The sequence below is a fragment of the Mya arenaria genome, chromosome 3 (genome assembly GCF_026914265.1).
Source record: "Mya arenaria isolate MELC-2E11 chromosome 3, ASM2691426v1".
Lineage (NCBI taxonomy): Eukaryota > Metazoa > Mollusca > Bivalvia > Myida > Myidae > Mya > Mya arenaria.
The window spans coordinates 30,534,218-30,555,321 of record NC_069124.1 but is presented as its reverse complement, the minus strand read 5'-3'; the positions used below and the strand labels follow the sequence as shown (position 1 = coordinate 30,555,321).

General features: G+C 37.2%; 2 protein-coding genes across 2 annotated transcripts; both read right to left on the bottom strand.

The window, feature by feature from the left end:
* Positions 1-693: 693 nt before the first annotated feature.
* On the bottom strand, positions 694-9,634 carry LOC128228329 (NADH dehydrogenase [ubiquinone] 1 alpha subcomplex subunit 13-like). Its single transcript, XM_052939590.1, has 4 exons — positions 9,502-9,634; positions 4,074-4,155; positions 2,613-2,684; positions 694-1,216 (listed from the first exon to the last, which is right to left on the bottom strand). Exons 1-4 carry the CDS (start codon positions 9,587-9,589, stop codon positions 988-990), a joined length of 471 nt encoding a protein of 156 aa, XP_052795550.1. The 5' UTR covers positions 9,590-9,634; the 3' UTR covers positions 694-987.
* Positions 9,635-15,739: 6,105 nt separating this feature from the next.
* On the bottom strand, positions 15,740-19,513 carry LOC128226773 (uncharacterized). Its single transcript, XM_052936818.1, has 4 exons — positions 19,431-19,513; positions 19,109-19,229; positions 17,654-17,754; positions 15,740-16,304 (listed from the first exon to the last, which is right to left on the bottom strand). The coding sequence occupies exons 1-4, from the start codon at positions 19,497-19,499 to the stop codon at positions 16,212-16,214; spliced, it is 384 nt and encodes a 127-aa protein (XP_052792778.1). The 5' UTR covers positions 19,500-19,513; the 3' UTR covers positions 15,740-16,211.
* Between the last annotated feature and the right edge of the window lie 1,591 nt (positions 19,514-21,104).

Sequence of the window (21,104 nt, the reverse complement as noted above, 5' to 3'; positions counted from 1 at the left end):
CAGTACAGTCACTACAGGCCAGTATAGTCACTACAGGCCAGTAAAGTCACTACGGGCCAGTATAGTCACTACAGGCAAGAATAGTCACTACAGGCCTGTATAGTTACTACAGGCTTATTTATAAGACTTGGTCATGTTTGTCACTTCAGGCTTATTCACTTGGTAATGTTTTGTCAAAACAGGCTAATATACCGGATAGCCTAAGTAACTTCATGCTAAAATACTTGGTAATGCTAATATACCGGATAGCCTAAGTAACTTCATGCTAAAATACTTGGTAATGCTAATATACATGGTAGCCCAAGTTACTGCAGGCTAATATGTTGGTTGAATATGTCACTTCAGGCTTGTTTAATCACTGCATGCCAATATACTTGGTAACCAACGAGTCACAAAAAGGCTTAAAGTCTTGGCAGTTTGACATCAATACAGGCTAATTAACCGTAGTTTGTGTCCTTGACCTTGAACTTACTGCCTTTCAGGGCAACCACCTATCAGTGTATAAACAACACATAATCTCACAGTGATGAATATTTGTGCAGTTGTTTTATATTTTCGTAACCACTGATGATGTTATAGTGTACACACCGAAATGTGGATAAATGGATGGACAGACAGACTAATTCAAGCAAACCTAAAATGTTCCTGGAAAACCTTTTTTAAGGTAGGAGACTATTTAGAAATTACACACGGTTTTCTTTTTAGAGTTTTATTAAACATTCTACACATGCAACACTCCGCAACAAAAGCAACATTACTTGTTTGAAATTGATTACATTTAGTGTGTTTATAAGCATTTCTATAGGTTCTCCTTAAGTTTCAAAAACTCTCAACAACTTTTCTTACAAACCCATAATAAATACTCCCTGACACACCAATTTTCAATGTTTCTGATAAATTACAAAGTAAAATATTTGTATAATTGTTTTCAGTAGTCATAATACAATCTAAGAGACTTTATTCAGTTTATTCACTATTGTAACTAAGTCAGTCCCATGCTGGGAAGGGTTTAAAATTAGAGATGTAGTGTTTAAAGGTCTGCCATGAGGTTCTCAGGGGCATGAAGGCAGCCATATCGTGGTACCGAGCTGCGCGGAACATGTTGTGATCGCGATGATACAGCTGCTCGCCCATGTATTTACCGACCTCCCAGTTAGGATCGTCAGCAAACAATCGACCCTCTTCATCTCTCATACGGCGCAAACTTCTTAACACTCTGAAATGTACATCGTATTTAATATGCGGTGGACATTGGGCTGATTGTACAGAATTTTGTTAAAGTTAACAACCTTGTTAACATCATCGTTGTTAACTTTCAAATCGTGCTTTGAAGTTTAATGGGTAAACTTGTGATTGCAGTGTTCCTAACAATATATGAGAACACTGTATCAGTTGTACTTGTTTTATTTAGATATATGAGCAAACCATCGACTATTTGACATTTCAAAATTTTTAAATCCATCTTGTGGTTATTTTAAATCCATCTTGTGGTTATTTTAAATCCATCTTGTGGTTAAAGAGAGTAAGAGTTATGCTGACCATCAGTCCATAATTAAGCCTCATCTAACCCCAGGCCCCAATTTCTCGAAACTTCTTAAGCTTAACTGGCTTAAGTAGCTTATATCAATTAGCCAAAATTTATACTTAAAATCGATTTTGATAAATGAAAAATGGTTGATTGTGATTATCATAAAAATATTTTCTACATATGTTATTAAAATCTCTAAAAGAAGTCAATATAACGCATATTATAGAAAACCCAAAATAGTGAGATTAGCTTAATCCTGTTTTAAGTGACTTAAGAAGTTTTAAGAAATTGGGGCCATGCCCAAATATCACGAAAATACTTAAGTCAAATCTCAATCTCAGTCTCAACTCATTTTTCCACTTTACAGTATGACATTATTAAAAATTACTAATGTTTTACTATTTTTAAAAGCACATTCTCACATGCATTATGTTGATTAACATTATTGTTCAATATTCTAAAAACAATTATTTCTACAGCACAAAATGTACTTGAGTCAAATTTAAAAATATTAAATTTGACTCAAGTACAATTTTTGCTTTCAAATATTTTTCTATCAAATAGTTATCATTTTTTTAATCAAAATAATGAATGAGAGAATGCGATTTTAAAAGGGTAAAACATTTACAATTTTGAATCATATGATGCTGTTATTGGATAGAAAGAGTTGAGACTGAGATTGAGATTTGACTTGAGTAGTTTCGTGATATTGGGGCCAGTGCTCCTGCCAGGATTTGAAAAGGGCTGGATGTTAGGTAAGAAAGGGCACTTTTGATGTGCATGGAATGAGCCTTAATGCGTGACTTGCAAGGTTCAGTGTTCAATTCTAATTGCGAATGTGTTGGAACTACTTTCAATACTAATAATTTTTTTATGAACACCTTAGCTGTTATCTTTCATTTAGTGTCAAAATTATGTATTTTTCTAACTTTTTTGCTAAAATTTGACTCAGAAGGGCACAGCAGGGTGCCCTGATTAATGAAATGTAATAAATTAAAAAGTATCATCTTTTTCATGCAAATTTGAAACAGCCCTAAAGCCATGAGAGCCGTCCGTTTTGATTTTAATTGAGAACCCCGCCTACCTGCGATCATGTTCTGCCTGGTAGAATACAGACATCACGAGAACGGACTCTTGCTCTTCCAACTGATGCCGCCTGAAACATGTTTGATAACACATATACATGTATGTAAGATATTAAGATCGGGGTAGGTGAGGGGTGAGAGTGGTCTAGTGGTATAGGTGTCCGTCTCTCACCTGTGGGTTGTGGGTTCGATCCCCACCATCTTTACTTTCTCATGGCCTCTCAAAATAGACACCACTACTGGTTTCTGTCCAGAAAATAGACTTGAGAGTGATTCTATAAGCTATCAGCTTTTGTCACAATCGAGCTAAAATAAATGAGTAAATACTAAAATATTTAGATAGTGTCTTCGGCTGGTTCGCCTCAATGTGGTTTAACATTACTAAACTAAAACCAGACAAGTGCTTAACATGAAGTTTCCATCACCGTAATTGGTACTAATGGTTGTGAATCAGAACAATGTATATTAATGTTTTTGATCAAGTTATAGTTTCTGCACACACCTTCCAAGTTATTGAAATTATACACAACTGTAAAGCGCAATGATTGAATAATTTCATTCATGAGCAGATTTGAAATTTCAAATTTTTAGAAGGCCTGCCCTGATAAACTACAAAAGAGGTGAGCTCATGATCCAGCAAAGCATCCATATAGGGACAGCATTGGTTTCCAACCAACCAATAAAATAGTTTGCAGACGACACAAGCAGCATCTCGTATTATTAAATGTAATACAGCAGTGATGCTTTTTTTATTTAAAGAAGGATGACCTATACTTGAAATTTGATTTTTTTAAGAAGATGTTAGAATTTGTAGATAAATTTTGTGTTGTGGTTTAATACTTTGACATTGGAAATATAGCATCAGGAAACCCACTCCTGTCTAATAAAAGCTGCCAATCCTAGTATTTATTAATAATATAAAATAAATTGATTGTTATGTTCACCCTATACACTGCAGGCCAAATTTTTCCCTTTGATCAATGAGGTCCCAAAACTTTATTCTACCAGCTGGCATAATGTATGGTCAAATATAAATTATCAGAAATAATTAGAAGTCAAAGAAAATATATCTTTTAAAGCTGCACTCTCACAGATTGACCATTTTGACAACTTTTTTTTATTCATGGTCTTGGAACAAGCAAATTTTTAGGGTAAATGTCTGGAAACCAGTGATACAAGACTGCTGACAAAAGAGCAGATCGCAGTTATTCATATTTACATTCGAAAAATGATGTATTATGGCGGCTAAAAACAATACTAACACTTATAGAAAAATGAAATTTTTCGTCAATTTTACAAACAATAGAGATCTGTTTTATTGTGATTTATCTTACATGTATATGACTGAATTGAAGGCATTAATACCAAAATCAGCCGATTCTGAGACAAAAATAAAATAAAATAAATGTCAAAACTGTCAATCTGTGAGAGTGCAGCTTTAAAGGTTTTTGTAAACTTACTTCCGTTTTGGGCGCAAATATCCTAAGCCATATGCAAGGCCTACAAACTTCACTGCAAAGAACCCACCCCATAACTTTGATGCTGAAAGTATAAAAGAGCAGACATTATTTTAAGTACAATCATTGACATTTGAATAAAACATCATTCTTTGGTAATTCAGTATACCGTCCTGCCACATTAAAACAGTGTTTTGAATGCTGAAAATGTCTCTTGTGGACAGATATTCTTTTATTTGTTGATAATTTCTCAACAATTTATTTTGCAAGGTTACAGGAAATCACAGCCGAGATATCATTTTCAATTTATTTCATTTTTCAGGTAACTGTAACTGAGGTGGGAGAAAAAAGCATATACTATAGCCGCTCGAGTAAGATAGGTTCATCAGCTACAAAATTAACAAATGTTCATATTAAATTAAAGTTATTTCACACCTCGTGCAGGCTCAATTAGCACCTCATTAAAGAATCTGCTTATGCAATAAGGAGGTTACGAAATGACTATCAGATTCATATATATAACCTGGAACAACCTGTTTTCGACCGCATTGGGATTATTTACATTTTAATTATAACTAAGTGATAATAATAGATAAATGTTTGTGTGATCATTATGATTTAAAACAAAAAAAATAATATCTGTATTGATTGTCTGTTTTTTACATTTTGCATCCTAAATGGCGGCTGTCACATGTTGTAATGTGATCTCAATGGGTACAAAAGGATAAATACTTCCATCACGAACCCTGATATCACTGGCCCAACTCTGAATGACCCTCATATGACCTAACTAGGCTGCAATATGTACGTAACGTGCGAGACCATCAAGGCCAGCAAATCCCTTCAGAGAAAAGCATGCTTAACCCTGAAGGCGTCAACTGGTCTTTATATACAGTAAATTCTCAATCCACACAGAGCCCGGGCTTTGCTAATTTGCAAATTACCAACCAAGTACATCAATGTACTATGAACGTACTTCTGCCTACAGCGGAAGTTACATGTATTAAGTTATGAAAACTGAGTGTCCAATCATATTTCAATATAGTTACCTGTAAATAAATTTCATTAATATTAGTATAAGCCGTATACCCTATTTTGATGCTCTTTTAATGTTGTGCACTTTACTTAGAAAATGGTAGGGCATAGGTTTTAGGCCCTAATAGTAGTGTTGGGAATCGGTTGCAATTTTACTATCGATGATCGGTTCCACTCAAGTAACCGATTATCGATAGTACAATCGGTTTTTAAAATACTAGATAGTACCTGAGTTGTAGTTTTATTCATGTACAGTATTAAACCCTTAATCATTATATGCATATACCTTATGTCTATGATTGAAGTTATTAAGTGTGGTTGTGTAAAAAATAGTTCATTTTCTTGCTCATTGTGGCTTTCATCAGCCATTTTGTTAAAGATAACATCTGAACACTTACTAATATTTTTTTATTTTTTTTTTCGATAATCGATTATAACTAAATACTATTGATTGTCGCCGATTTCAGACCCAACCAATCGATTTTCGATTATAATCGATCATCGGAACATCACTACCTAATAAATATGTAAAATCTGGCAGACAAATATTTTATAACACAATTTTAAACAAGTGATTTACACATGAAATCCTTCTAAATCAATGGTGTAATTTAGCATTAATTAAAAATGACTAATCTGTGTTGTCTCAAGTAAATCTGAAGTTTGAAAGTGTTTCGTGGGTCTCCTGGTTCACCTAGTCAAAGATAACCTTTATTACTACTGTAATTCACCTAAGAGTTCGTACACCTTAAAAAAATTATTTCTCTTATGTCCGAATTCATAGAAAATTACGATTTTTGCATTTTAACTATATCCTAAATAACAAGAGATGTTTGTCAAACATTATGCCCCCCCTGAGCGCCATGTTGTCAGGATTATATGGACAATTGAATGAAATATGCATGGACCGAAATGACAGCTGTTTTGTTGCTAACATTGTATGCCGTTGAGGCAGTTTTAAGATTATGACCATTCAAAGTTTGTGGATAGAGTGTGTTATGACCATGACCTTTGACTCTATGACCTCAAAATCCATAGTAGTCATCAGCTGGTCACCAAAAATCTAAATGTTAAGTTTGAGGACCATGGGTGCAGGCATTAGTTATCACACAGACAAGCATTTTTCGTTCAAGGTCACTGTAACCTTGACCTTTGATCCAATGACCCCTTAAATCATAAGGGGTCATCTACAGGTCAGACACAACTCCAAGTCAAGTTTGAGGGCCATGGGTGCAGGCATTGTCCAATTATCACTTGAAACATTTTCGCATTCAAGGTCACTGTGAACCTGACCTTTGACCCAAAGACTCCTAAAATCAATAAAGGTCATCTCCTGGTCAGGCCCAACTTACATGTCAAGTTTGATGATCATAGATTCAGGCATTGTTGAGATATCACTGGGAGAAGATTTGTTAACTTTTATGCGTTAAAGGTTACTGTGACCTTGACCTTGGCCTGATGACCCCCAAAGTCAAGAGGGGTCATCTACTGGTCAGGCCCAACCTTCATGTCGAGTTTGATGACCATAGGTCCAGGAATTGTCGAGTTTGCTTTCAAGGTCACTGTGACCTTGACCTCTGACCCCTTAAATCAATAGGGGTCATCTACTGGTCAGGCCCAACCTCCAAGTCAAGTTTGAGGGCCATGGGCGCAGGCATTGTTGAGTTATCACTCGGGCAACCTTATATCGTTCAAAGTCACTTTTACCTTGACCTTTTGCCCAATGACCCCTAAAATCAATAGGGGCCATCAACTGGTCAGGCCCAACCTCCAATTCAAGTTTGATGGCCGTGGATGCAGGCATTGTCGAGTTATCACTCAGACAACCTTTTACCATTCAAGGTCACTGTGACCTTGACCTTTGGCCCGATGACCCCAAAAACAATAGGGGTCATCTACTGGTCAGGCCCAACCTCCAAGTCAAGTTTGAGGGCCATAGGTGCAGGCATTGTCCAATAATGACACAGACAACCTTTTACCATTCAAGGTCACTGTGACCTTGACCTTTGGCCCAATGACCCCCAAAAACAATAGGGGTCATCTACTGGTCAGGCCCAACCTCCAAGTCAAGTTTGAGGGCCATGGGTGTAGGCATTGTCGAGTTATCACATGGACAACCTTTTACCATTCAAGGTCACTGTGACCTTGACCTTTGGCCCGATGACCCCCAAAAACATACGGTTCATCTACTGGTCAGGCCCAACCTCCAAGTCAATTATGAGGGCCATGGGTGCAGGCATTGTTGAGTTATCACTCGGACAACCTTTTACCATTCAATGTCACTATGACCTTGATCTTTGACCCGATGAGCCCCAAAAACAATAGGGGTCAGCTACTGGTCATGCCCAACCTCCAAGTCAAGAATGAGGGCCAAGGGTGCAGGCATTGTCAAGTTATCACTCGGACATCCTTTTACCATTCAATGTCACTATGACCTTGATCTTTGACCCGATGAGCCCCAAAAACAATAGGGGTCAGCTACTGGTCATGCCCAACCTCCAAGTCAAGAATGAGGGCCAAGGGTGCAGGCATTGTCAAGTTATCACTCGGACATCCTTTTACCCTTCAAGGTCACTGTGACCTTGACCTTTGGCCCGATGACCCCCAAAAACAATAGGGGTCATGTAATGGTCAGGCCCAACTTCCATATCAAGTTTGATGACCATAGGTCTAGGCATTGTTGAGTTATCACTCGGACAAGCTTTAAAATAATTTTACCATAAAAGGTCACTGTGACCTTGACTTTTGACCCAATGAACCCTAAAATCAATAGGGGTCATCTACTGGTCAGGCCCAACCTTCATGTCAAGTTTGATGACCATACGTCCAGGAATTGTTGAGTTATCACTCGGACAAGCTTTGGTCTACCGACGGACCGACCGACCGACATACCGGGCGACATGCCTGTGCAAAGCAATATACCCCTCTTCTTCGAAGGGGGGCATAAAAATAATGCACCAGTCAATTGTAACCATGCCCCCAAGCCCCCCCCCCCCCCCGATCCAGGGGTAAACCGGGGATAGCTAGGGAAATGGGCCATGTTTTACCTTCCAGGTGGCCCTGCAGTGCCGGGTAAATGCGGTGGTTTTGTTTTAGCGCCCAAAATAGCAGAGAATGGGCCCTACCTAGGGCCAACGAATGTGTTGACTTTAATTGTTCTATTGATGGTATGATTATCATTATTAATTATTAAGTTATTAAATTAAAGTTCAATAAATGCTTCATACAGGCTATAAATGTACAAACATGACATGTCTTTGTTTTCTTCATCCCCTGATTGTGTTGTTTCTTTAATCCTCCAATAAATATATCACACTTCTTCCTTCTACAGGCAATAAACCTTTTAGGCTTGTTAGTAACCAATGAATTAGTAGTGGTGTATACAGTTTGTTAATCTAATTGAGGATAATACATTGTCAAGATAAAGTGATCGTTGCCTGTGAAACTTTTTACTTAAAGTTCTGTGAAAATTATGATTGATGACCATTGGGTGTCCGAAAATTAGCTGTAGACGCAAAATAAAAAAATAAAAAATAGTTATGGGTGTCAGAATTCTTAAGAGTGTCCAAACTCTAGTGTATTACGGTAAATCTTAACCCTACAAACCACACAAAAACACTCTTGGAGTTCCAAGTACTTTTTTAATGACTTGTATCAACGGGTTCAATCTCAAGAGAGCCCATGCGTAGACTTTATGTCGCACTGTAAAACTCTACAAAGCGTCTCCTTATAGTTGGCTGGGTTAGATACAGCTAAGTGACAAAGCACTGTCACAACAGTTAGTTAACTCTAGAATTCTCCTTCAAATGAAGTTTCTGACAGTACTACTGTTACGATAAACAATCAGAGCATATTTTAACCGGAAGTGATGCGAAATCTAAGTGTTTTACATATTTTCAGAGGCTAGTTGAAAACAGGTTGTGGTCAAAAATAGGTTGTGTCAGGATATCTTAACTGAATGTGTATTCGCTTTAAAAAGTATTTCTTTACATAAAAAAGAAAAAATATATAGGTTACGAAAAAACTTCAGGTCAAGTATGAAATGATGATCCAAAGGTTACGAAAAATCAGAGCGTATAAAAAAATAAAGAGTATGACTAACTAGTTCCCATCAGTTCATTCAGAATGCCAAGTTTATCATTTTTGATGCAAGAAAAGTGACAACACTCTTGTGGAAAACAAAAGTAGATTTATGTACCACTGTTACAGCCTTGTCACCAGGCAAGTGTGGGGAGTATCATAACATAGAATGTTAAGAAAACTTACCCCACCTATCAAGTTTATATTGCAAAACAACCAAGGTCGTTAAGAATCGATCCGAAATGAATATATTAAACGAGTTTTAGCCTACTATTGGTTTCATTTACAATACTAAGTATGCAAGCGAACAAATTACCGGAAACTTTCTTAGGTATGAACTCTCTGCCCCAAGTAATTGCCGCATAACCACCGGGTGGCGCTTTCTCCTGCTTGTAAGCCACCATCTTGGTTGCAGGACGAACGGTAGAGCTCGTTCTAACGACAATGTACCAATGTCAGTGCAGCGGTTATTTCCCTTATGTGAGATATCGAATTAAAAACACTACAGACTCAGCACCTGCTTTTTGGACGCCAGGCAAGCATTAGATCGTTCGTGGAGCTCTTTAGTGTCACTGAAGCTATACATTATATATCTGTTACGCACATTACTATGTATTTGAATGTTCCCAAATAAGATCATTATGTTTGGTGAAATGATATAATAACAATGTACATTTTACAAATGCAATAGTTCAGTTCATCAATAACATTGTGCATAATAGATATCTGTTAATACTCATTTGCGAGGTTGTCAGCAATGATTTTATAATGGTTGTCAATTGATGAGTGAATACCTTCGTTTTGCTGTTGTCTCATGTTAAAAGTTTTAAAAATACTATGTTGTGGTTGCCGATGAAAATAAACACGATTCCAATTGATACGTTATAATCAGACCTAAGTTAAACATCAAATCTGGATATTTCAGTAGTAGTTTAATCATCAACTTCTCGTATAATGAAATGTAAAAGACAACTAGCGACCACTGGTGGTGGTGGTGGTGGTGGTGGTGGTAGTGGTGGTAGTGGTGGTAGTGGTGGTAGTAGTGGTAGTGGTATATTGGTAGTGGTAGTGGTAGTGGTAGTGGTAGTGGTAGTGGTAGTGGTAGTAGTAGTAGTAGTAGTAGTAGTAGTAGTAGTAGTAGTAATAGTAGTAGTAGTAGTAGTAGTAGTAGTAGTAGTAGTAGTAGTAGTAGTAGTAGTAGTAGTAGTAGTAGTAGTAGTAGTAGTAGTAGTAGTAGTAGTAGTAGTAGTAGTAGTAGTAGTAGAAGTAGTAGTGCAGCAGCAGCAGCAGCAACAGCAACAGCAACAGCAGTACTTGTTGGGTTGTACTTGTAGTTTACATTGTGCCATCCTATTTCTCGTTCGATATAACACTACCATCAGTCGCAATTGGTATTGATGGGGGAGGGGGGAGGGCTAGTTTAAGGAATGTTTGGCATGACAATCCCCTGCTGTGCCTGCTAATTGCACTGATGTCACAGTAGGGGCCAATTTCTTGTTTATTTGAATACTGGCTCAGGGCTATTTAGGGTCCATTTCTATAATTAAATCTCAAAAACTGCACAGATCGGAGATATGGGGGGGGGGGGGGGGCACTTATCGACCATCCAAAACATATTAAGAATTGGTTGACCTGGGTCATAGATCACATATTTCGAAGATAAAGATACGGTTTACGATCCCGGTCAACGAGTCCTTAATGTATTGTTTATGGTTGGGCTACGATCTACGGTGGTAAACATTATTTTATATATCCCTTCGTATGTCGTTGTTTTGCAACGCTGCTTTGGATGTGTTATTGTCTTTTATGAACGCGATTGCAGCTCAGCGTAAAAATCACAAGGGGTTTCAGGGGCCGCCCCCCCCCCCCCCCCCCGCCCGCAAATCGTCCAAGTTTACTTTTAATTCAATATAGGAGAAGAAAAGTAATAAAATACGCCCGAAATGCACCATATCGGACTAGAAATTGCTAAAATTTTCAACCCCCCAAGCAAACACTTTAAAACAAATACATTTCATTTCTGAGGGAAGGGCGCAAGTAAAAAGGGCACGCCCCTAAGTTACGCCCCTTCTAACGTCGTATCCTGTACCCGCCTCTGATGTCACTCTAGCCTAGATCCAGCCATAAACCGCCTCGATAGTTCAATGGAAGAGCGTTCGCTTAGGGTGTGGAAGGTCGGGTGCAAACCCCGGCCGCGTCAAACCGAAAGACGTTAAAATGCGGTACCATTAGCTCCATTGCCTAGCCTTTGACATTTAAAGGGCAGTACTGGGAATTGGAACCCTTAAAGAACAATGAGGTCTCTTCGCAAAGAGCAAGGGTATCGCACCCGGATGTAATGTATCTCACTCTGTTTCTTCAAGTCCTCAAATATCGGGATTGCAGTCACTTCTATCTCATGTCACTTAGGGTAGTTAAACACAATTTAAGTCGTGATGGCATGGTCACCGTGGTCAAGGCGGGGTCAAACCATTATGGTAAAGACATTGATAAACTCGGATAACAAACAGATATAGCCATTGCAAAAGATGACAGCTGCATGTTTTGTTAAACATGAAGTTTCATGTATGTTGACTGTATACTTCTTTTAAATGTTATGCTGACCATTATCAAGTATTTGATAATGAATGTAGGCTAACGTTGGATGACAACCACACTGTTCTGGCCAAGCAATCGGAACACCTCAGCCATTTTCCATCGATTACAACCTCGAATGAATAAAGACGGGTTTCAATCTCTCAATCTCAATCTCGTTTCCCGGAAGTGTCTTTGGAGAGATCAGGGCCCAATATCACAAAAATACTCAAGTCAAATCTCAATCTCGTTTCCCGGGAGTGTCCTTTGGAGAGATCAGTGCCCAATATCACAAAAATACTAAAGTCAAATCTCAATCTCGTTTCCCGGGAGTGTCCTTTGGAGAGATCAGTGCCCAATATCACAAAAATACTCAAGTCAAATCTCAATCTCAGCTCATTTTACCGCATAAAAGCATTGTAAGATTCAAAAGCTAGCATGTTTTTTTATACTTTTAAAAACGTTCTATCTTTTAGAATGTGTTGATAAAGATTTTTTCAATATTGCAAAGAAAACATTTTCTACAGCAATACTTGAGTATTTTTTTTCAATTCACAATGAATTATACTGAAATACATTTTTGGCTGTAAAATATTTCATACAAGGGATCTTGACAACAAGGTTTGAGCAACATATTAAATGATGGAATGCGCCTTTTAAAGCTGCACTTTCACAGATTTAACGTTTTGACAAGTTTTTTTGTCTTGGAAGGAGCCAATTTTTGGGAATATGCATGGAAACCAATAACAAAAGACTGCTGACAAAAAATCAGATCGCAGATTTTTATATTTAAGTCGAAAAATTGATGTTTTATGCATTTTTCTTAAACCGTTAGTAACGTTAAAGCCATAAAACATTAATTTTAGATAGGAAATTATATGAAAATTTGCGTTCTGATCTTATGTCAGCGATCTTTTATCATTGGTTTGCAGGTATTTACGCAAAAATTTGCTCTTTCCAAGACAAAAAATAAAAAAGTTGTAAAAACGGTATATCTGTGAGAGTGCAGCTTTAAAGGTGTAAACACATAAATAATGTTTAATAACTGTTTATGTTACGTAGTAAAATGAGTTGAGACTCGGAGATTGAGATTTTACTTAAGTATTTTCGTGATATTTGGGTCAGGGCTCGTGGTTACGAACAGTCTTAAGTCCAAGTCTACACTCAGACTCAGAAAAGAACTTAATTAAGAACTTATTAAATTACATAGAATCATCTTTATTTCGTTGGCTTTACAAAAACAAACGTAAATAATTGTTAATTACAATAAATGTAATAAAATTCAGCAAATCTCATCATAAAAACTCAACTAGAATGGAAGTTGCAATACAATAAAGATTTGGAATTTTGCCACTTGAGTTTAAACCCAGACTTGAGACTGAACGTTATCATGGCCCCTGGAATACGCTACTCTATTTGGGGGATATGTGCGGGGTGGGGGGGGGGGGGGGGGGGGTGCGACGGCTACATGCAGCCTTTCGGAGTTCTTGTTATTAAGGATGCGTATTTTTTTTGTAAATAAAACAACACAAAACGGGTATTGCTGTCGACAATTTTATTGTTTTCTCTCGTAGTTATTACAAATAGTGCAAACTTGAAGGTGAAGTTGGTGTTACTTTGAAATCGAGTGCATCTTTTTGTAGAAATAACTCAGTACAAAACCTGTTTGAACCAGATACATGTATTCCATTTCCAAAACAACAAAAAGTCAAGAGCTTTATTCTGCCACAGAGCACATGATAAAAGAAAGATTTGGCCCGATTCAAATACTGTTTTCTTTCTTCATGTGTTCTTAAAAGCGCGAAAGAAAAAGGTAATGGAAAATATGGACAATATAAGCACAAGCAAAATACATAAAATAGAAGATCAATAAGAAAGAAGAACCATTTTACTTGCATTAGATTATAACCCACACTTCCAGCAAAAGAAATCGCCGACCATTAGGTAAATGATCATTTCGCTCGAAGTAAAAAAGAGACTATACAAAATAATAACATTGTAGTCAGATATATGTCATCAATAAAACGTTTGGCCGGGTATATTTCATTGTTCCTTTGTGCAACCGTGAATGCCATTTATATTATTTAAAACATGTAGCACTACTTTAATGTTACTTATGAAATGTATTGTTTACAATATTACATGTAGTAAATAACTGTTCTATCATGTTGTTATAACTTCTTAAAGGTGCACAGTATAACACCTATATTTTCATTCAGAACTCCTTGTCCATTTTCAATCGAAAACAACCTCGGATGAATATGGACGGTTTTCAATGTCAAAGATCTGTACACTTTAACTACGCTACGATAGGATCGCGTAGTAATATCAATTTAGCAGCCAGGTTATTCTTAATTACTTTACTCTTGGGAATCTTAATTATGTTTGCAATAATAAACTTCACTGGCAAGCAATTTAAACGTAGATATACAAAATCAAGCTAAAACACTACATTTAATTAAAATTTGATAATATAATTCAAAATTTTACGAACTACTTCTACCGATGTACTGGCATACATCCGAGGTTGTTTTCGATAGAAAATGGCCGAGGAGTTCTAAATGCTATATTTTGCGCCTATAATCAAGCCATACCTCGCGAAACACCGTGCCAACCCGAGTGATTGACAAACTTTGGATGAGTGTTAACACAGTATCAAAATATTATTTTACTTGGTTTTGGCGACAGACAGACAGACTGACAGACAGACACACTCATTGACAGGCGAAGGCTGACGTATAGTGAATAAACTTAATCCAAATATTAAAACGAATATGAAAGACTTGCCTATGCAAATATTGGATAAAATGTAAAAAGATGTGCAAAAATAAAAGAAGGATTAAATAAGCGTGTTGCAATGACAGAAAGCAAGCGCGAGCAAAGATAAAAAAGCAGTGCAGAAATAGCCATAAAAGCTGCACTCTCACAGATTTTACGTTTTGACAACTTTCTTTTTTAGAACGGGCCATTTTTTGCGAAAATACAGGGAAACCAGTTATATAACACTGCTGACAAGAAATTAGATCGCAGATTTTTATATCTAAGTTAAAAAAAAAAATGGTGTTTTATGCATTTTGCTTTATCTGATTTTTTGTCAGCAATCTTATATCATTGGTTTTCAGATATCTACGCAAAAATTTGCCCTTTCTAAGACAAAAAAATAAAAAATAAAGTTATAAAAATGGTAAATCTGTGAGAGTGCAGCTTTAAAAGTTGCGCGTACCATGTTTAAAATACAAGAACAACATTACTTGAAACTACCATATAAAAATGGTCGTGCAAACATGCGTACATTATCAAAGCCATTGCATAAACCACTGTGGGTGTGGAAACCACGGACCTAGGTCCGTGGTGGAAACAGACCAACAGCGGTCATTTGTTTGATTATGTAGCTATAGCCGATTATGGTAAAGGAGTGTACCGCACTCCCCCCCCCCTCCCCCTCCCCCTCCCCCACCTCCTACTTCCCACCCATCCTCACATTGCTTATTATATAGACCTTCATTTTAACCTGTTTTCAGCGTAACAAACAAATAACTATCGCTATGGACGAATATGGTTCAGGAGAGTCTAATGCAACCCCTCTGCCCCCTCCACCTCCCAATTCCCACTTACTACCTTCCCTCCCCTAACACTTTCATGTGTACCTGTTTCAAGCGTAACAAGATACTAACATATTGCTATTTTTGAGAGTTTGCGTACCAAAAAATGAGAAATTTTGAGTTTCTGCGTTCTCTTTAGGGTCTAGTCTCTTTAAAACGTGACTGGATACTGAAAGGGGGAAAGTGTGTGTGTGTGTGTGTGTGTGTGTGTGTGTGCGCGCGCGCGTGCGTGCGTGCGTGTGTGCGTGCGTGTGTGTGTATGTGTGTTTATTTGTTTGTTTGTTTGTTGTTGTATTTTATTTATTTTTTTTTGGGGGGGGGTGTTTTTTTTGTTTTTTGTTTTTTTTTTGTTGTTGTTTTTTTTTGGGGGGGGGGGGGGTCGTCTGAAGCAAAAACAAGTGCAGAAGCAGAGTCAAAATAAGTGCAAAGGCAATTATGCGGTGCAAGAGTAAACTTAAGCAAAAAAAGAAGTAAAAGAAAATGTGCGAAAGGAAGTATGCGGTGCAAGTGTAAAACAATCAAGTCCTATTTGAAGTAATTCTGTAACTCGTTCGTAATAAATTTAATTTTCCACAAACAACATTTATGAAGATATTAAGGTCGATTTTAAATGCCTTACTTCGTTATTTGATAACAGAAAAGGTATAGAACTTACAAATCAGAGCATGTTTTTTTACAGAAAGCAAGGTGGAAATCACGTTTTAATACCGCAAAATCGAAGACATAATATTGATCCTCAACCTTCGGGCTTAGGTTTAGAAATAGTTAGCTATGTAATAGAGCTGCTTGTTTCACAAAAGTTGTATTCTCGTGTAAACTGGTCCGAGTCTTGGGTTCCATGCTTCTTAGACTATTTTGCCGGTTCGGGATTTTCGCTTTCCCCGATGGGCCCAGCTATTTCATCCCATATGTTCTCTGGTTTGCAGCCCCTCCACATTTTCACCTTTGAAAAGAATTGGCAATTATGTTAGATTTTAATTGATATTACAGTCGAACTCGTTTGACTCGAACTCCAAGGGACCGGCGTAATATGCTCGAGCCTCGGGAAATTCGAGCCAAGCGGGATTTGTTTCATTTAATAGAAAACAATCGGTCCTTTCCATCGAGTTCGAAAACATCGAGCCAACGAGAAAACTCGAGCCAACGAGAAAACTCGAGCCAACGAGAAAACTCGAGCCAACGAGAAAACTCGAGCCAACGGGGTTCGACTGTACAATGTTACTTTTGAAATGGTTTAAAATGTTTTCTTTATTATTTTTGTCCTTTATAAAAGTAATGCAGACTCTTCAAGCTACATTTTAAAACGTACTTATTGAAAAGTATCAAAAGTATTGCTTGTTGCATTTACTGCGACCCCAATGTTACATTTATTATAGGGCAATTCAAAATCCATGAAACAACGTTATTACATTCACAAGAAAGGTATTTACTTAATGAGAATATATATTGGTATAACCTTTTGATTAATAGCATACTGAACATTTTAATAAATAATAAAAGAAAGGTTGTTCGCGCCTTCGTGTCGTTTAGCCATTGACGTCACCGTCATTTGCTAGACGTTCGTGACGTCAAGTTCAATACAGCACTATTATTATATTTTCAAATGATCACATCTTTGTAGATATTAAAGTTGCACTCTCACAGATTAAACGTTTTGACAACTTTTTTTATTTTTTGTCTTGGAAAGAGCCGATTTTTGCGAAAATCCATGAAAACCAGTTAAATAAGACTGCTGACAAAAAAAAATAGATCGCAAATATTTATTTTTTAGCTCAAAAATTGATGTTTTATGCATTTTTCTTTAACCGTTAGTAACGGTTTAGGTCATAAAACATTAATTTTCGAACGGGACATTTGCATAAAAAACAATAGGAAATACCTTGAAATTAATATAAATGACTTTGGAAACAATTTCAAAAGGTGTCTAAGCCCCACTGCCCTGGTTTTGGCAATGATTCCTCATAAAATTATCAGCTGTTATAACCGCTGATACTGTCACCAACGGATATAGATTGGGGCGTACCCAACGAAAATCTACGCTCAAAATGCACCATTCGGACTAGAAATTGTTAAAATTTTCTTTTGGATTACCCCCCCCCCCCAAAAAAAAAATGGCAACATTTAACACCATTTAAACATCGGTTCTGGGTAAGTGGCGAATGTCAACAGGTTGAGCCCTTAACTTACGTCCCCTCTTCACGTCAATTCATGGGTTCGCCCTTAACTATTCTTTATAATTAAACCAAAACCAAAGGTGGGAGCCTAACAAGACGATACAAAAATTGTCCCTACTTCGGCGAGACCTCCGTGCAACGGACTTAAGGATGGACCTGTACTTCCAGAAAAATCATATCCCTCGACCAGTCCGGACATCGTGGTCACCACTGCTCCCCCTGGAACACAAGTACAGTACAACCTCCGTTCATTAAGAAACAGCCAAAGGTATGATGAATAAAACGTTGTTGTTGTTTTCTTTAAGAAAAAAAAATATGGTAAAGGTTATTTTTTATATACAGTCCAACACAGTTGGATCGAACTCACAGGTTTCTGTTGTGAAGAAAAAGAAGTTATTTTTGTTTTAAGTCTTCATTTTAAGCAAAATGTTGCCTTCTGACGTAGCATATATGACGTAATTTATCACATGGTATACACACACTGGCTGGGCCCTTTTGTTTAACTGGTTATTTTCAACATTCTCATTCATCAGAGGTTTGATAAATCTAACTGTGGTACGCATAGCATCATCACTCTGATATACGAGAACATTCGGAGCTCCTCCGCTATTTTTATCGAAAACAACCTCGGATGTCAATCGGAACACCTCGGCCAGTATCGAACAGGAATTAGCTCGAAGCTTGCCGGAGATGGCCGAGTTGTTACGATTGCTCGGATGTATGCTGGTACATATGAAGGAGTTCGTAAAATTTTAAATTATATCATAAATTAAATGTAGTGTTTTAGAGTTGTATTTGTTGATCTAAGTTTAAATTGATTGCCAGTGAAGTGTACCATTGCAAACATAATTAAGATTCCCAAGAGTTAAGTAATAAAATTTAACTGCTAAATTAAATTACTACGCGATCTACATGCAACGGACTTAAACGTACCGTTTTTTTAGTATGTAAACCGTCCAAATACACCCGAGGTTGTTTTCGATAAAAATGGCCGAGGAGTTCCGAATGATACGAGAATGATTTTCAGAAATAAGTATAAAACTAATGAATGTTTATAATTTCGACACTAAAGCTGAGACCAATAACAAATCCTTCTCCTACACTAAAGTAAAGATAACAGCTTAGGTATTTATAAAAACCTATAATATTGAAAGTAATTACAACACACACGCAATAATAATTGTACATTTACCCTGGCAAGTGCCCTATAGGGCTCATTCAATGCGCATCAAAAGTGACCTTTCTGACCTAGCACCCTGCCCTTTTCAAACTCTGGCTGGAACACTGCCTTGTCAGTAATGCACCAGTCATTGTTAACACGCCCCCCCCCCCCCAGGTCCAGGAGTATACTGGGGATAGCGGGGAAATGGGCCGTGTTTTTACCTTCCAGGTGGCCCCGTAGTGCCGAGTGAATGCGGTGGTTTTGTGTTCGCAACGATAATACCGAGGAACGGGTCTTGCCGCTGGACCGTAAGTCAAAGTCTCTGCTATTCCCCGGACCTCGGGGGCCGTGGTAACAATTGACTGGTGCATTAATCTAATAATTTATTATGATATAGCAGGCATTATTTACCGGTAGTGTCAGCACTTTCCACCGTCCAGGGAACGGTCCCGACCTCTCTACACACGAGCCACACTTTTTTGCATGGACCACACCACACCACATACACGGTATACCACTTGTCGCTATCAAACTTAGAAAAGAAACCTCTTAAATAAGAAATACGCTTGTAGAAATATTCACCTTTACAAAGAACGAAGTGCTATATTTAGAGTTATCAAATGAATGAAGGATTATATATATGTGTGTAATAACCATAACAAAAACGTTAGTAAAACCTCAACAAAATTCTTCAGTGTACTCAAAGCGGATTAGAGCGAAGAAAGAAACTCACCCCTGTTTTTTCTAATGTGGATTGAGTCGTTTCCATTGGGTCCCTAACGCTGCTGTCGTAGAATTCCATTGACACGTGCAGGCTTTCGGCAGTCCCATCATTATCTCTGCCTACCCAGATCTTAATGGTGTTCTCTTCTGCAACCTGGTTGTCATCTGGTAGATATCAGAAATATACGCAATGTAAATTTCATATGACCAGTAAGCTACTAGTATACGGCAAGTAAGCTACGTTAACATTGGATTTCATAGGAAAGGTAGGCTATGGTTTCATTGGATTCTATACGACAAGTAAGCTTTGGTTTCATTGGATTCTATACGACAAGTAAGCTTTGGTTTCATTGGATTCTATACGACAAGTAAGCTATGGTTTCATTGGATTCTATACGACAAGTAAGCTTTGGTTTCATTGGATTCTATACGACAAGTAAGCTTTGGTTTCATTGGATTCTATACGACAAGTAAGCTTTGGTTTCATTGGATTCTATACGACAGGTAAGCTTTGGTTTCATTGGATTCTATACGACAGGTAAGCTTTGGTTTCATTGGATTCTATACGACAAGTAAGCTATGGTTTCATTGGATTCTATACGACAAGTAAGCTATGGTTTCATTGGATTCTATACGACAAGTAAGCTTTGGTTTCATTGGATTCTATACGACAAGTAAGCTTTGGTTTCATTGGATTCTATACGACAAGTAAGCTTTGGTTTCATTGGATTCTATACGACAAGTAAGCTATGGTTTCATTGGAATCTACACGACAAGTAAGCTTTGGTTTCATTGGATTCTATACGACAAGTAAGCTTTGGTTTCATTGGATTCTATACGACAAGTAAGCTTTGGTTTCATTGGATTCTATACGACAAGTAAGCTATGGTTTCATTGGATTCTATACGACAAATAAGCTATGGTTTCATTGGATTCTATACGACAAGTAAGCTTTGGTTTCATTGGATTCTATACGACAAGTAAGCTATGGTTTCATTTGATTTCATGCGAAAATGAGCCTTGGTTTCATTGGATTTCATACTAAAAGAATGTTTCATTTAAAAAAATGAAAAATAGCGTTATTTTTTATTATAATCTTCATTTTCAAGCAAGCTTTTGCCTTCCGACGAAACATATATTTTGTTATTTATCACGTGGCAGACACCCATTGGTAGTGCTAGGTCATGTTTCAACGCCTGAAAAAACGATCTTTTGTCTTAGAGAGAGCATTTTTGTAAATGTCTGCAAACCAGTGATAAATAACTGATGACAAAAGTTCAGATCGTAGATTTTCATATTTCCGTTCGATAAATTAATGTTTTATGACTAAAAGCGTTACTTACTGTTTACGAAAAATGCATAGAACATCAATTTTTGAACTTAAATATAAAAATCTGCGATCTAGTTTTGCCAGCAGTCTTTTATAATTGGTTTCCATGCATTTTCGCTAAAATTGGCGCGTTCCAAAACAAAAAATAAAAACTGTTGTCAAAGCGTTCAATCTGTGAGAGTGCAGCTCTAAGTCTAACGAGCACTGGCAGTATAAAAAACTATTCTAATAGGTAAGTTTCCTTTAAAGCTGCACTCTCACAGATTGAACGTTTTGACAACTTTTTTTATTTTTGTCTTGAAACCAATTATATAAGACTCCTGGCAAAAAATTAGATCGCAGATTTTTATATTT